Below are 15,272 nucleotides of genomic sequence, written 5' to 3' on the forward strand. Positions count from 1 at the left end.
ATTTACGGAAATGCTGGATGAAATGTCACTTTTTACAGCTCTAATCAAAGCTGATCAACAAGGCACATTTAATTCGGCCATCAATATGCGTTAGGAATTCAAAATGTGTACTTGTTGTATTTTGTTCGTCTGATGTTAAAGTATCCTCACATCTTTTCGGCTCTGCATCCAATGTTTATCTAATTTGAATGATTTTGCAACTACGGGCACTTCTGTCCTCGGGGAATGTTTTATTTTTAAATTCTTTATATGCTAAGTTCACGACAAGTTAAGTGCTAAGTTCACGACCATTATTTTTTTAACACCTCTCTATCAAGAATTTTAGCATATTTTCACATTTATTTTATATTATAATGTGTAATTATTAATGTTATCTACTGGTGAAAGAGTTAATGAAATAAAATGTATATCAATATTTATTATGAGTATGCCCTTTTATATTGTTTTTTGTTTTTTTACACAAAATATACCTGTCCTTTGGTAGTTGTGTAATTTCCTACACTGAAGACAAATTCCTCATTAATAAAGTTTTTTCAAAATACTTAATTTAGTTACCATGGAAACGCATTGTGACACTGAAGCACATGGCTGCAGCTTGCAGTTGTTCCAGATGTAATGTCCAGAAGTTGAAGAAAAATCTAGGTAAATATTGCTTGTATAGAGAATATTTTTTATTGTCAGTCATTTCCAAACAGGCTATACCTAAAAAATATATATATTTATATTTTATTTTTATATTTTATGTATTTAGTGTAAACTATATGCTAGCTGTAATACTAGCAAAAGCATGCTAAGCAGCCTGTCATTTTTCTCCAAAAACTGTAGAATCATAATTTCCATCAGTCATTTCTATTATAAACTTAACAGTGGTAGAAATGACAAAAAAAACATTATCTTATTTTAAACTTTAGGCTTATTTAGTCCTGTTTTAAATTAGTTTAATCTCGAAAATTCTCCAAGGTATGTATTTTCTTTGTTTTTAGAAGATGCCACATAAAACAGCACAGAAGTCAAAGACATGACAAAAAAATATCCTATATGATACCAGGAAAATTCGCAATAAGACAGGGAGAGATGCTGGAAGAAAAAGGAGAAGTGAAATCTATCTCTGAGCTGACAAAGCCAGAAAAAATAAGTAAGAGAAGGCAATGGAAATGCAACCAACGGAATAGAAGACAGGTAGGTCTCTCTTTCAAGCCTATCAGGCAACACAACACCTCAGTCACCACATGACTTGCAGCCAGAACATGAGGTCAACATACAGTGCCTTGCGAAAGTATTCGGCCCCCTTGAACTTTGCGAACTTTTGCCACATTTCAGGCTTCAAACATAAAGATATAAAACTGTATTTTTTTGTGAAGAATCAACAACAAGTGGGACACAATCATGAAGTGGAACGACATTTATTGGATATTTCAAACTTTTTTAACAAATCAAAAACTGAAAAATTGGGCGTGCAAAATTATTCAGCCCCCTTAAGTTAATACTTTGTAGCGCCACCTTTTGCTGCGATTACAGCTGTAAGTCGCTTGGGGTATGTCTCTATCAGTTTTGCACATCGAGAGACTGACATTTTTTCCCATTCCTCCTTGCAAAACAGCTCGAGCTCAGTAAGGTTGGATGGAGAGCATTTGTGAACAGCAGTTTTCAGTTCTTTCCACAGATTCTCGATTGGATTCAGGTCTGGACTTTGACTTGGCCATTCTAACACCTGGATATGTTTATTTTAGAACCATTCCATTGTAGATTTTGCTTTATGTTTTGGATCATTGTCTCGTTGGAAGACAAATCTCCGTCCCAGTCTCAGGTCTTTTGCAGACTCCATCAGGTTTTCTTCCAGAATGGTCCTGTATTTGGCTCCATCCATCTTCCCATCAATTTTAACCATCTTCCCTGTCCCTGCTGAAGAAAAGCAGGCCCAAACCATGATGCTGCCACCACCATGTTTGACAGTGGGGATGGTGTGTTCAGAGTGATGAGCTGTGTTGCTTTTACGCCAAACATAACGTTTTGCATTGTTGCCAAAAAGTTCAATTTTGGTTTCATCTGACCAGAGCACCTTCTTCCACATGTTTGTTGTGTCTCCCAGGTGGCTTGTGGCAAACTTTAAACAACACTTTTTATGGATATCTTTAAGAAATGGCTTTCTTCTTGCCACTCTTCCATAAAGGCCAGATTTGTGCAATATACGACTGATTGTTGTCCTATGGACAGAGTCTCCCACCTCAGCTGTAGATCTCTGCAGTTCATCCAGAGTGATCATGGGCCTCTTGGCTGCATCTCTGATCAGTCTTCTCCTTGTATGAGCTGAAAGTTTAGAGGGACGGCCAGGTCTTGGTAGATTTGCAGTGGTCTGATACTCCTTCCATTTCAATATTATCGCTTGCACAGTGCTCCTTAGGATGTTTAAAGCTTGGGAAATCTTTTTGTATCCAAATCCGGCTTTAAACTTCTTCACAACAGCATCTCGGACCTGCCTGGTGTGTTCCTTGTTCTTCATGATGCTCTCTGCGCTTTTAACGGACCTCTGAGACTATCACAGTGCAAGTGCATTTATACGGAGACTTGATTACACACAGGTGGATTGTATTTATCATCATTAGTCATTTAGGTCAACATTGGATCATTCAGAGATCCTCACTGAACTTCTGGAGAGAGTTTGCTGCACTGAAAGTAAAGGGGCTGAATAATTTTGCACGCCCAATTTTTCAGTTTTTGGTTTTTGATTTGTTAAAAACGTTTGAAATATCCAGTAAATGTCATTCCACTTCATGATTGTGTCCCACTTGTTGTTGATTCTTCACAAAAAAATACAGTTTTATAGCTTTATGTTTGAAGCCTGAAATGTGGCAAAAGGTCAAGGGGGCCGAATACTTTCGCAAGGCACTGTACCTGCCCCTGATGCACACCCTGATGCCCCTTCCTCATCGTCTGCAACAGGAATGAGAAGTCAAATACTTGCTGGAAGTAAAAAGGTTGGAAGGGGTCGTTCAAAAACATACACAGATCTTTGCATGACAATGTCAAACTTGATAATGCATTACAGAAAGCTGAGAAAGACTGATGAAGAAAATGGGGAGAAATATTCCCCAAAGACAAGAAGAAAGGGAACTGAAGGGAACTCCAAAGAACTTGAGAAGGATTATATTTTATTGTTTCAAAATGCCATCATTGCAGAGTTAAAGCAAAAATATAAAAAAATGTGCATTGTCAAGGACAAACAAGTGGCTTAAAAAATGCTTAGAGGCAACATCCTGAGAAAGTATGGCCTGGTCAAAGCCGCAAACGGATCATTTGAATTTTCAGCAAATGAAAACAGGTCAACAAGTCTTCAATACTCCAGGAAAAAGCAGTGTAACAGAATTAGCACTGCCACAGAAGAGAAAATCACTTGATTTTATGAACGTGATGACAACAGTAGAGCAACAAAAGGGGAAAAGGACACACTAGGAAGGAAAAATAAGAAAAAGCAGAAGTGCTTCTTTAATGACATAATTCAGAACCTTTTCCTACTATGCCTTCTGCAAAATACATCCTTTTTGGGTTGTCAAGCTAATAGTCCAGGATAGGGACACATGCCTCTGCAAAACCTACGCCAACCTCCAGTTCATGGCGGAGAAACTACAGTATCACAGCAGTCGGCTGTTATATATCTCAAAGGCGATAAAGAGCATGGAGGCCCTCCCACCAGATCACCTGGAGACAATCTGTGGGACAATGAAGATACACCAGGTAATAGTTGTGGGTTATTTTATGTCAAATCTTCCATTTGTTATACAAACATTATCACTACACTATGTATCACTAGACTATGCTATCATTACATATTTTGAATGTGCATAACTTTTAGAAATTATTTTTTCCAGATCGTCAGCGACAGTCCAGAGGATACTCAGTTGCTTCTGTTCCTTTCCACATCACTGCACTCCACAGACTGTGACTCTGTTTGAAAAAATAGAGGCAGACCAAGATGGAAAATCCAACACATCTCACAGCGCCTTCCAGCCCGTTGAAGATCTAAGTGAAGCATTGATTGGAAAGTGGTGTGGGGTGGAGTGTGATCAGGACGTTTACCCTGGCATCGTGCAAGACGTTCACACAGAGAGTGGTGCTCTTGTTAAAACCATGAGTCGCGTTGGCCCCAACCGTTTTTTGGGGGGCCGATGAGAGACAACATCATATGGTACAGACCACAGCATGTGCTTGGACTTGCCCCTGAACCTGACCCCGTGACCAAGAGGTACATGGAGCTGGATGGTTGGTCTGAGAGGAACGTGGCCCTATTTCTAAGCCTTAGATACTCATATACAGTACAAAGCAGGACATAAAATCATGCATTAAATAAAACATGTGCAGCTCTCAATGAACTTTTCCCTCAATACAGTGCCTTGCGAAAGTATTCGGCCCCCTTGAACTTTGCGACCTTTTGCCACATTTCAGGCTTCAAACATGAATATATAAAACTGTATTTTTTTGTGAAGAATCAACAACAAGTGGGACACAAGTGGAACGACATTTATTGGATATTTCAAACTTTTTTAACAAATCAAGAACTGAATATTTGGGCGTGCAAAATTATTCAGCCCCCTTAAGTTAATACTTTGTAGCGCCACCTTTTGCTGCGATTACAGCTGTAAGTCGTTTGGGGTATGTCTCTATCAGTTTTGCACATCGAGAGACTGAAATTTTTTCCCATTCCTCCTTGCAAAACAGCTCGAGCTCAGTGAGGTTGGATGGAGAGCATTTGTGAACAGCAGTTTTCAGTTCTTTCCACAGATTCTCGATTGGATTCAGGTCTGGACTTTGACTTGGCCATTCTAACACCTGGATATGTTTATTTTTGAACCATTCCATTGTAGATTTTGCTTTATGTTTTGGATCATTGTCTTGTTGGAAGACAAATCTCCGTCCCAGTCTCAGGTCTTTTGCAGACTCCATCAGGTTTTCTTCCAGAATGGTCCTGTATTTGGCTCCATCCATCTTCCCATCAATTTTAACCATCTTCCCTGTCCCTGCTGAAGAAAAGCTGGCCCAAACCATGATGCTGCCACCACCATGTTTGACAGTGGGGATGGTGTGTTCAGCTGTGTTGCTTTTACGCCAAACATAACGTTTTGCATTGTTGCCAAAAAGTTCAATTTTGGTTTCATCTGACCAGAGCACCTTCTTCCACATGTTTGGTGTGTCTCCCAGGTGGCTTGTGGCAAACTTTAAACAACACTTTTTATGGATATCTTTAAGAAATGTCTTTCTTCTTGCCACTCTTCCATAAAGGCCAGATTTGTGCAATATACGACTGATTGTTGTCCTATGGACAGAGTCTCCCACCTCAGCTGTAGATCTCTGCAGTTCATCCAGAGTGATCATGGGCCTCTTGGCTGCATCTCTGATCAGTCTTCTCCTTGTATGAGCTGAAAGTTTAGAGGGACGGCCAGGTCTTGGTAGATTTGCAGTGGTCTGATACTCCTTCCATTTCAATATTATCGCTTGCACAGTGCTCCTTGGGATGTTTAAAGCTTGGGAAATCTTTTTGTATCCAAATCCGGCTTTAAACTTCTTCACAACAGTATCTCGGACCTGCCTGGTGTGTTCCTTGTTCTTCATGATGCTCTCTGCGCTTTTAACGGACCTCTGAGACTATCACAGTGCAGGTGCATTTATACGGAGACTGGATTACACACAGGTGGATTGTATTTATCATCATTAGTCATTTAGGTCAACATTGGATCATTCAGAGATCCTCACTGAACTTCTGGAGAGAGTTTGCTGCACTGAAAGTAAAGGGGCTGAATAATTTTGCACGGCCAATTTTTCAGTTTTTGATTTGTTAAAAAAGTTTGAAATATCCAATAAATGTCGTTCCACTTCATGATTGTGTCCCACTTGTTGTTGATTCTTCACAAAAAAATACAGTTTTATATCTTTATGTTTGAAGCCTGAAATGTGGCAAAAGGTCGCAAAGTTCAAGGGGGCCGAATACTTTCGCAAGGCACTGTATATAGGTGCTGGAAGTTCTAGTTGTTGCATCTAAGTGTAGTCAAAGACAAAACATTGTTCTCATGTTAAAAAGGTGCCTTTTATTATTTAAATGTTTAAACAATGGTTGTGGTTCAAAATGTTAGCAATAAAATATTGTTTTCCTACGTACATTATTTTTTACATAGACCACAACACATATTTCCGAATAAATGAGTATATGTATAATTTATATTGATTGATCATTTACATTGATTGATTTGTTTTAGATAGGAAAATCATATGGTTGTTATCATAATCTCACAAAAAGGTTGGGTGGAAATATATATATTTCTTATTTTTCATAAATGTTTTCAGCTGTCACCAAGGCAAGTTTATACATTCAGGCGTCGTGTTGAATTATTCATTTTAGGAAAACCTTAATCACTAAAAATAATATTCAATACAAGTTCATGTACACATAAGAAATGTGTTAAATACGTTCATTTCATTTTCAACTAAAATGGATGATTAATGACATGATGCAAATTACATTTGTCTGGCTGTCTGGGAAAAATGACAAAAAATAGTACAAATGCAGCCGTTTTCAGATATTGTTTCTAGACAAATCAAAGACAATTAAAATACTGGTAAAATGGTGTTTGAATATGTTTAACTTGGCCAAAGTGCCCAAAGTTGCAGAATCACCCATTTTATGTAAACATTGTCTGGATCTGAGTTCTTTGGCCAGATTTGTGGTTGAAAATCTTTTTAACACAGGTACTATGTGAAATGGAGCCACAGTCCAAACGCATCAAATAATCTGAGTGTGACATAGACTCCTGGGTCGCTTATCCTGTGCTGTCCAAAGTTCACTCACATGACGCTGAGCTAATCGAGGCCTTTGCAGCTCCCATCGTCAACAAGAAAGACACCTCTCGTTTGATAAAGGAGTTAGCCACAGTGTACCCGTTACCTGAACTGACGCACATCAAGAGAGTACGGGGCATGCAAGGATAAGGGCAACCCTCACCCTCTGGAGATCATTATATGCCTTGCCAGTGATGCACCAGACATTGACGGCAGTAAGGACATGCACATATCTGATCTGTTGCCCTCAGGTAGAATAAACTGTGGAGGTCTAGGGGACCTTTTCCTGGTCAAGACACCAGCATGCCCTTCTTTGACCAGATCAAAGTTTGAGCAGGCCAGGAAACACTGACCCACCTCCTATTATGAGGACAAGCAAGTGACGGTGGCACTAAAAGGCCAGCTGTTCACCTCCTCTATGAAAGCCAAGATGCAGGACTACATGGCTGCAGCAAGAGCAGGGCAGGAGAGAGGCATGGAGGCTGTGGGGGCTGCAGTCATTGAGCCAGAGGCAGTGAGGATTGTTGCTGCTGGAAAGGCGTTCACCCACTTAATCACACTGTCATGGTCTGCATTGACCTTGTGGCACGTGGGCAGCGTGGTGGGGCCTACACCCATGATAAGTACCCCTCCTGCCAGTTTGTTTTGCCCGACTCCTCACCCTCTGAAATGCATGGCGCCACCACCATGCCAACCTGTGGGGTCCTGCGGGACAAGGACAGTGCAGAGGAGAGGTCAGCCATCTGCACCGGGAACAACCTGAATGTAACTTGAGAGCCTTGTATTTTTTGTGCCACGCTGCTAGTCCAGTCCAGGAAGTCTTCTATGGAACAGCCTCTACCGATGTGGCATTTGGGACTAAATATAAAATCAATGCTCAAAAATATCAGACTCACCGCTTTGAGGTTTTCAAAGGAGTTTTGAGCCAACAGTACCAAAATTAATTCCTACGGTTCACATAATTGTTACAGGAATGCTCTACCTTTATAATGGGATAGTCTCACATGTCAGATTACTATGCACACACGGTTTAGGAATAAGATCAAGGTGTAACAACATTTTGGATTACATAAATTGTTTTACTTTATTGCATTTCATTTTAAACAAAGCTTTTGTCACAGCTTGTTTTTATGCTCATCTCCCACTGTAGTCAGTGCATGTCAAAATATGGGTTTCCATCCATTTCCCTCAAATTTAGCCAGTTAAGACATACACACTGCTTTTAAGGGCACAAATGTTTTAATGATGTTAGATACAGGGGCTGACAAAGCTCCAAGAATACCGTGGATAAGCCATGACCAAACAGAACAGGACCTTGGTAATACCATCCAGGAGATCTCCTAAACAAGTACAGCGACATGAATATAGGTACATAGGCAAACCGTAGACCCGTCTCAGTAAACACTTTCATCTGACAACACATCTTATGAAAAATCATCAAGAAAGACATTAACCTATACATACAACTATATACACTGAAAAAAAATGCCTGCCCTATATAACTGAGTAACAATGAGAAATGATTCATATACCAAGGAAATCATAAGAAATGTGTATTTCATATTGTTCAGTTCTTTTCAGCAATGATAACCCATCTAAAAATAAGTGTCAAACATTGAACCATAGGCTCCTACTTTTATGGAGAAATTATCTTTAAAAATGCATCTGATATTTCCAAGGCTTTCGGTTACGATGAGAAACATTTATTGTAACAAGGAGGAACGCAATCTTTGTCACTGTGTGAAGTGAGGGCAAACAAAAACAGAACAAAAAAAGCTCCACTTCTTAAACATGGGCCAGCCCAGGTCTATGTAGATTAAAAATAATAATAATTAAATATTTACTTAAGTTAGTAATGCACATGGAATTATCGTCGCTCTCCAAGTCTCCCACTATAGTTTAACCTGGCGTATCTAAACAATGAGTGACAATTACACATACCGTACAAAACTGCTCAGTACAAACTCCAGTGGTACAGAGTAAAAAGGGTTAACTATTCATCTTGCTATGAGCCAATAGCTCCTTTGAGAGTTTGTCACACCACTGACTCTCAACACTCAGCTTAATACTTGTTGATGCCAAAGATGCGGACTCCGTGTAGTTGTGGCAATTTGGGGATCAGCACACTCAAAAGGGAGGCAGTGTTTATGACAAAGTGTGTAGTGTCGTACTTCGTGTAGAAACTTGCAAGAAAATATCTAGGGGGAGGAAAAAAAAATAAGACAAGTTAGAAAATGTGTCAGTTAAAAAAACCTCTGCAACATGGTCAACAGTTGGAATTTATAGGGCCGGTTTCCCAGACACAGATTAAGCCTATCCTGGACTAAAACACATTCTCAATGGAGGATTTAAGTGGTTTTTAATCCAGGACTAGGATTGATCTGTGTCCGGGAAACCGTCCCATACAGTTTGCAATTATTTCTGCATTAGATGCTAAAATGGGTATCTAAAGCCAATGGACAAAAATCTATCCTCTTGTTCTAAATGACGGGAAGCGACGTACAAAATGATTGGGGAGATGGTGAAGAATTTTCTGGATGATGTGAACTGCACGCCATAGTCCAACTGTTCCCAATGTGTCAGGAGCCGGGCTTTGCCTTGGTCTGGGGTCTCAAACGGAGTGCCTTTCACTGCATGCATGAAGACATACATCCCCTGCAAGACAGACACACAGTGAATGAGTCCAAATCTTGATGGCGAGAGACCGTCCACTAAGACAAGACAAACTAATCATAAAGTAGCAAATGGTGACTGAGGGTAGATGTTGCAGAACAACTACGTGTCCTTTTGGTTCATTACAATGAAATGTTTATTTGAATTCATCCTTCCTTGGAATGAGCTGGGATAGAATCGGAACTGTATTTATGCTAAGAAGCGGAGTGCGTGTGAAATCTGCTTACTGGTGCAAAGCTGACCAAAGCCTCTCACAATTACCTCAACTAATACTTTCTGAACTACTAGGTCATACATTGGAGTGAGTATGTTCTGGTTATTTGCTTCCTACGTTCCTTTACAACACTTGGCACTGAGAACATCAGGTCATTTGAATGAGAATGCTACATTCTATTAAATAACAGGGTCTGTGAAAAGTCTTCATATACCAGCTGAATTAGCAGTTAATGGCAAGCGAAAGACACAGTAAACAATAAGCTGCTGAACTGAAATAGCAGGATATTGTGGTTCCCTTTTAATGGCCTTCCTTAGGGCCATGATACAGAAGACTTTTCCAATATGGGGACAACAGTTAAACTTAGTGAGTTGTCATGTCAGTGACCTTGTTTCTTTATTCAACAGATTGTGCAAGGAACAATGAGAGGCCAGTGCAATGAGGAAGCAACAATTGTCTAGGCAACAACTTTGAAGGAAGGGGGGGGGGTTTACCATGATATGGCTGAAAGTAAGAAGAACAAACTGGTGATAGGCTATTAAAGCGTGAGAAGATAAATGACTTACAAAATTGTGTATAACATTTGTGAGAGTCCACACCACAGGTACACTGAAGAAGGGTATGCTCAAGAGCACAATGTGAAGCATTCCAACACCGAGGGCATAGGTGAGCCAGATCCCTCGACTGTTCATGACCCGAGTGTTGGGGTTCACCTCACTGTGCGCTACGCCAACATTCATTTTGTTTCTGTGAACAAGAGGAGTATGAGGATTGTGTTACTGATGAATACACCTTATTCCTTTGAAAACATCACAAAAATGTGTCACTCATAAATTATCCCAACAGGGAGCCAATTACTACTGCAATACACAAAGTTCATAGCCTGCAGGTACAGGATAGATTACGCAAATAAAATGAACATGATCTGCTTAGGCTATGTAGTACACTTTCACCTTTCTTGCACAACAATACCCCTTGCTGTTGTTTTCAGACAAATCATTAAAATTACGCTTTCCACAACATGACATTTGGCCTTTAAATTGTCTGAGAGTTGCTTTTCAGACAATTGGTTGGCTTGAGATTTAAAGTTTGAAGTTGCGTCATAAATTCTCAGATTTCTCAAGTTCTTGATAATGGCGATGTCGAAAAACTTAACTGTGGGCAAGTAGCTATCCTTGTTTATATACCAGTATGCTTGGAATAGGGTTTGCTGGTATCTCAGCCATTTGGAGAAAGTGTGTAGCATTTTCGCTTTCAAGCATTAAAGGGGAAACCAACCTATTCACTTGCTAATGTCCCATGAGGGCCATGCATTCAAAAGCAGCTGCACTGAGGCTTTTCATTTGAAAAGTGCAGCAACAATGCTATGGCAGACACTTGCTTGCTCTGATGACCTTCCCACCGATTCTTATTACCCTGTTAAATGGAATCTGATCTGTTCCCTAGAGCACCAAACAATATTCCCTAAAACGTTCCCTAAAACCCGCAATATTAAAAGGCAAAGATGGACGATATAAAGCATATACAGTGCATTCAGAAATTATTCAGACCCCTTGACTTTTTTCAAGTTTTGTTACATTACAGCCTTGTTCCAAAATGGATTAAATTGTCTTTTTTCCCCTCATCTACGCACAATACTTCATAATGACAAATCAAAAACAGTATATTTTTTTCTTTCTGCAAATGTATTAAAACATTTTTTAAAAAAAACTGAAATCACATTAACATAAGTATTCAGACCATTTACTCAGTACTTTGTTGAAGCACCTTTGGCAGTGATTAAAGCCTTGATTCTTCTTGGGTATGACGCTACAAGCTTTGCACACCTGTATTTGGAAAGTTTCTCCCACTCTCTGCAGATCCTCTCGAGCTCTGTTGGGTTGGAGCAGTGATGCACAACTATTTTCAGGTCTCTCCAGAGATGTTTGATCAGGTTCAAGTCTGGCTGGGCCACTCAAGAACATCCAGAGACTTGTTCCGAAGCCACTCCAGCGTTGTCTTGGCTGTGTGCTTAGGGTCATTGTCCTGTTGGGAGATGAACCTTCGCCCCCAGTCGGAGGTCCTGAGCGCTCTGGAGCAGGTTTTCGTCAAGGATCTCTGTACTGTGCTCCGTTCATCTTTCCCTCGATCCTGACTAGTCTCCCAGTTCCTGTCGCTGAATAACATCCCCACAGCATGATGCTGCCACCACCATGCTTCACCGTAAGGATGGTGTCAGGTTTCCTCCAGACGTGACGCTTGGCACTCAGGTCAAAGAGTTCAATCTTCGTTTCATCAGACCAGAGAATCTTGTTTCTCATGGTCTGAGAGTCTTTAGGTGCCTTTTGGCAAACTCCAAGCGGGCTGTCATGTGTATTTTACTGAGGAGTGGCTTTGTCTGGCACTCTACCATAAAGGCCTGATTGGTGGAGTGCTGCAGAGATGGTTGTCCTTCTGGAAGGTTATCCCATCCTCACAGAGGAACTCTGGAGCTCTGTCAGAGTAACCATGGGGTTCTTGGTCACCTCCCGGGACCAAGATTTAGTACCCTTCCCCAAATCTGTGCCTCGACACAATCCTGTCTCGGAGCTCTGCGGATAATTCCTTTGACCTCATGACTTGGTTGTTGCTCTGACATGCACTGTCAACTGTGGGACTTTATATAGACAGGTGTGTGCCTTTCCAAATCATGTCCAATCAATTGAATTTACCACAGGTAGACTCCAATCAAGTTGTAGAAACAGCTCAAGGATGATCAATGGAAACAGGATGTACCTGAGCTCAAATTCAAGTCTCATAGCAAAGGGTCTGAATACTTATGTAAATAAGGTATCTTTGTTTTTAATCGGTTTGCAAAAATGTCTAAAAACCTATTTTTGCTTTGTCATTATGGGGTATTGTGTGTAGATTTGAGGGGGGGGGGGGGGGATTATGTAATCCTTTTTAGAATAAGCCTCTAATGTAACAAAATGTGGAAAAAGTTGAGGGGTCTGAAAACTTCCCGAATGCCCTGCATAAAATGATTGGAGGATTGATTGTACATTAAACTTTCTGTGTACATTAAACTTGAATGTGTTCAATGTTTCTTTTGTCGGAGAGCTAACTTGTTGCCAATGATGGTTCCTAGGAATTTGTAGTCCTCCACTCGCTCAATGATCTGTCTGTTCATCTCCAGTGGTGGGGATGGTAGGTTGGTCTCTTCTGTAGTCAATGACCAGGTCTTTGGTTTTGGTTGCATTGAGGTCCAGGTAGTTCTGTATACACCACAGTAAAAACATGTCCATTTCAGCCTCGAGGTGCCCTTCCGAGTTGCCTGCTGTGTCCATAATTACTGTGTCATCTGAATACTTGATGAACATCATCTCTGGGTCTGAGCTCCTAAAACAGGTGAGATGACGGAGCATTGTGGTGATTCTGTAAAGATGGTTCTGGACAAGCTGCAATGAGACAATTGAATCTGACCGGCTGTTCTCTATTTGTCAGAAAGGAGAGGACCCAGAGAATCAGATGTGGATTGACATCCATGTTCTGGAGCTTTTAACCCATTAAGTGAGGACTATATTAAAAGGCACTTGAGAAATCCACAAATACCATTCTGACGCATGTCTTGGGTTTCTCCAGGTAGGTGTAGGCACAGTGCAGTAGGGACTGAACTGCATCATCAACACCCCTGTGCCGCTTGTAAGCAAACTTGAGTGTAGGCAACCACTAATATTGTATGGCCATTTATCCTTTTAAATACAGCGTCTTCATCTTTTGGTTGAAGCTCAACATTTGTTACAGTGTGTGACATGTTTAGGTCAGAGTTCAGCTCCTTCTTTTTCATTGCAAAGTCATATTGGTCAAATCTACAAAAAAAAATAACTTGAGTTTCTCTGCAAAGTCAACAAAATATTTTTATTTTGGAACAGGGGACAGTTGGGTGTTGTTAAGGCCTGCCAGTGTTTTCACACTCTCCAAGCACCTCTGGCTTTACCTTCCTGAAAGAGCCTTTCCACCTTATCCTTGTACACTCTCTTGGCCCGTTTCATCTGTTTATTTAATTTGGATTGAATTAGTTTACCTTCAATCTTGTTGCCAGTGGTAAATGCTATTTTCTTTTCAGATCCTTTGTGATCATGGGTTTTTTGTTAGAAAATAACTTTTAAGTTTTGGAAGGAATAATAATATCCTCACAGAATTTGTGGCCAAGACTTGCTCCCACTGAACACACTCAAAGCAGCCTCACTGGCATCATTCTCCCATTTTCTGACCACATCTTCCCGTTGTAGTTTGGTGCAATAGACTGGGATTAGATGTATTGTGATCTGCGGTACTAAGGGGTGGTTTTTAATCACTTTTTATGCATTTTCTTTATTTTTTTACATTTCCATAAACATATTAAGTCTTATGTATTATAGGTGTATGTATATATGTCCCTCATCTTTCATCGGCGATAAACAAAATCCTTCAAATAAAATAAGATATTGTAGCGGTTTAGCACAGATCCATACAGCTATGGGTGCCTCCACCCGATCATGCTAACGTTAGATAGCGAATTAGCACAGGTGGTGCCTGTCTACCATCGGTTTTCCAGATATGGCCATGTGGTAACATTAACCCTATACAAATGTGTATATCCACTTAAATACTTTTCAAAAAACAAAAAGGTTCTTACTGATATGAAAGATAAGATCCTTATGCTTCAAGCCATGCGTGAAAATGTTCAGACCGAGCGTCGGGGCTTTTAACAAAACGCCCCCGTACAGAAGATGCCTTCATCCAATGACTTATGTTTAATGCAATGGAACTGAGAGTCACGATCAATGGCTAATTTCTAGTTAGCTTAGCCGCACTAGCTAACATTAGCTAGGTATCTACCATTACTTTCACATGTCTTTAAGTGCCAGCTAACGATTCCGCTGGAAACTAAGTAGCTAGCTTACTTTAGCCAACAGCCAAGCTCCAGCTACTTTCAACAAGTCAAGTGAAGTATTGTATGCTTGAAACAACACCAGTTGAATTGCTAACTTGCTAGCTAGCTATTTTTCGTGAAAATAGCCATACATAAGTCACAATATTTGCATATCAATAGTGTTACCAAATATTTTACCAAACAGTCAACACAGATATGGTCATGTACTTACTGGAGTACCTTGTTATGAATCGGTTTTTAAACGTGGCAGTAAGAACGACAGAAGGCCAAGCTCCCCTTCACTAGCGGCACAAACGATGACGTCACTTTTGAGTTGCAATTAGGAATCCTAAAAAAAAAATAAAAGCCAGCCTTTCAAAACATTGCAATGTGGATAACTCATTCAAAGGTATTACATTTGAATCAGTCATTTTTTTATTGTGCGTATAAGCAAATGCAATGAGGACTTTCTGAAAACAATTATACAAATATGCTCCTAAATAAAATAAAAAATAAGACCACTCTCGAAAAATACAATGTTCAGGTTGGTATGTTCAAAACATTGGGGTGTAGAGAAAAAACGATTCTATGTTCTGAGGTAAAAGTGGGGTTGGGAATACTTAGTTGGGTCTGTAGTATCTATATATGCAGTTATTTCATGGGGACTGAGGTCTAAATACCCATCAG

The 15,272-nt window shown here is 40.1% G+C and overlaps 2 protein-coding genes across 3 annotated transcripts; one reads left to right on the top strand and one right to left on the bottom strand.

Moving 5' to 3' along the window:
* The first annotated feature begins 6,747 nt into the window (after nucleotides 1-6,747).
* Nucleotides 6,748-7,599, top strand: adat3 (adenosine deaminase tRNA specific 3). Its single transcript, XM_036959583.1, is given in 3 exon segments — nucleotides 6,748-6,960; nucleotides 6,962-7,349; nucleotides 7,352-7,599. Coding segments are annotated over 3 exon segments (849 nt in total).
* A 284-nt stretch (nucleotides 7,600-7,883) lies between these two features.
* Nucleotides 7,884-14,972, bottom strand: ormdl1 (ORMDL sphingolipid biosynthesis regulator 1). Of its 2 annotated transcripts, none has more exons than XM_021579218.2 (4): nucleotides 14,818-14,972; nucleotides 10,279-10,459; nucleotides 9,329-9,480; nucleotides 7,884-9,023 (listed from the first exon to the last, which is right to left on the bottom strand). In XM_021579218.2, exons 2-4 carry the CDS (start codon nucleotides 10,450-10,452, stop codon nucleotides 8,888-8,890), a joined length of 462 nt encoding a protein of 153 aa, XP_021434893.1. In that variant the 5' UTR covers nucleotides 10,453-10,459; nucleotides 14,818-14,972; the 3' UTR covers nucleotides 7,884-8,887. The 2 variants fall into 2 exon arrangements, with proteins under 2 accessions (XP_021434893.1, XP_021434894.1); XM_021579219.2 differs by having other exon boundaries at nucleotides 14,826-14,968.
* Between the last annotated feature and the right edge of the window lie 300 nt (nucleotides 14,973-15,272).

This window comes from Oncorhynchus mykiss, chromosome 22 (assembly GCF_013265735.2).
Source record: "Oncorhynchus mykiss isolate Arlee chromosome 22, USDA_OmykA_1.1, whole genome shotgun sequence".
Lineage (NCBI taxonomy): Eukaryota > Metazoa > Chordata > Actinopteri > Salmoniformes > Salmonidae > Oncorhynchus > Oncorhynchus mykiss.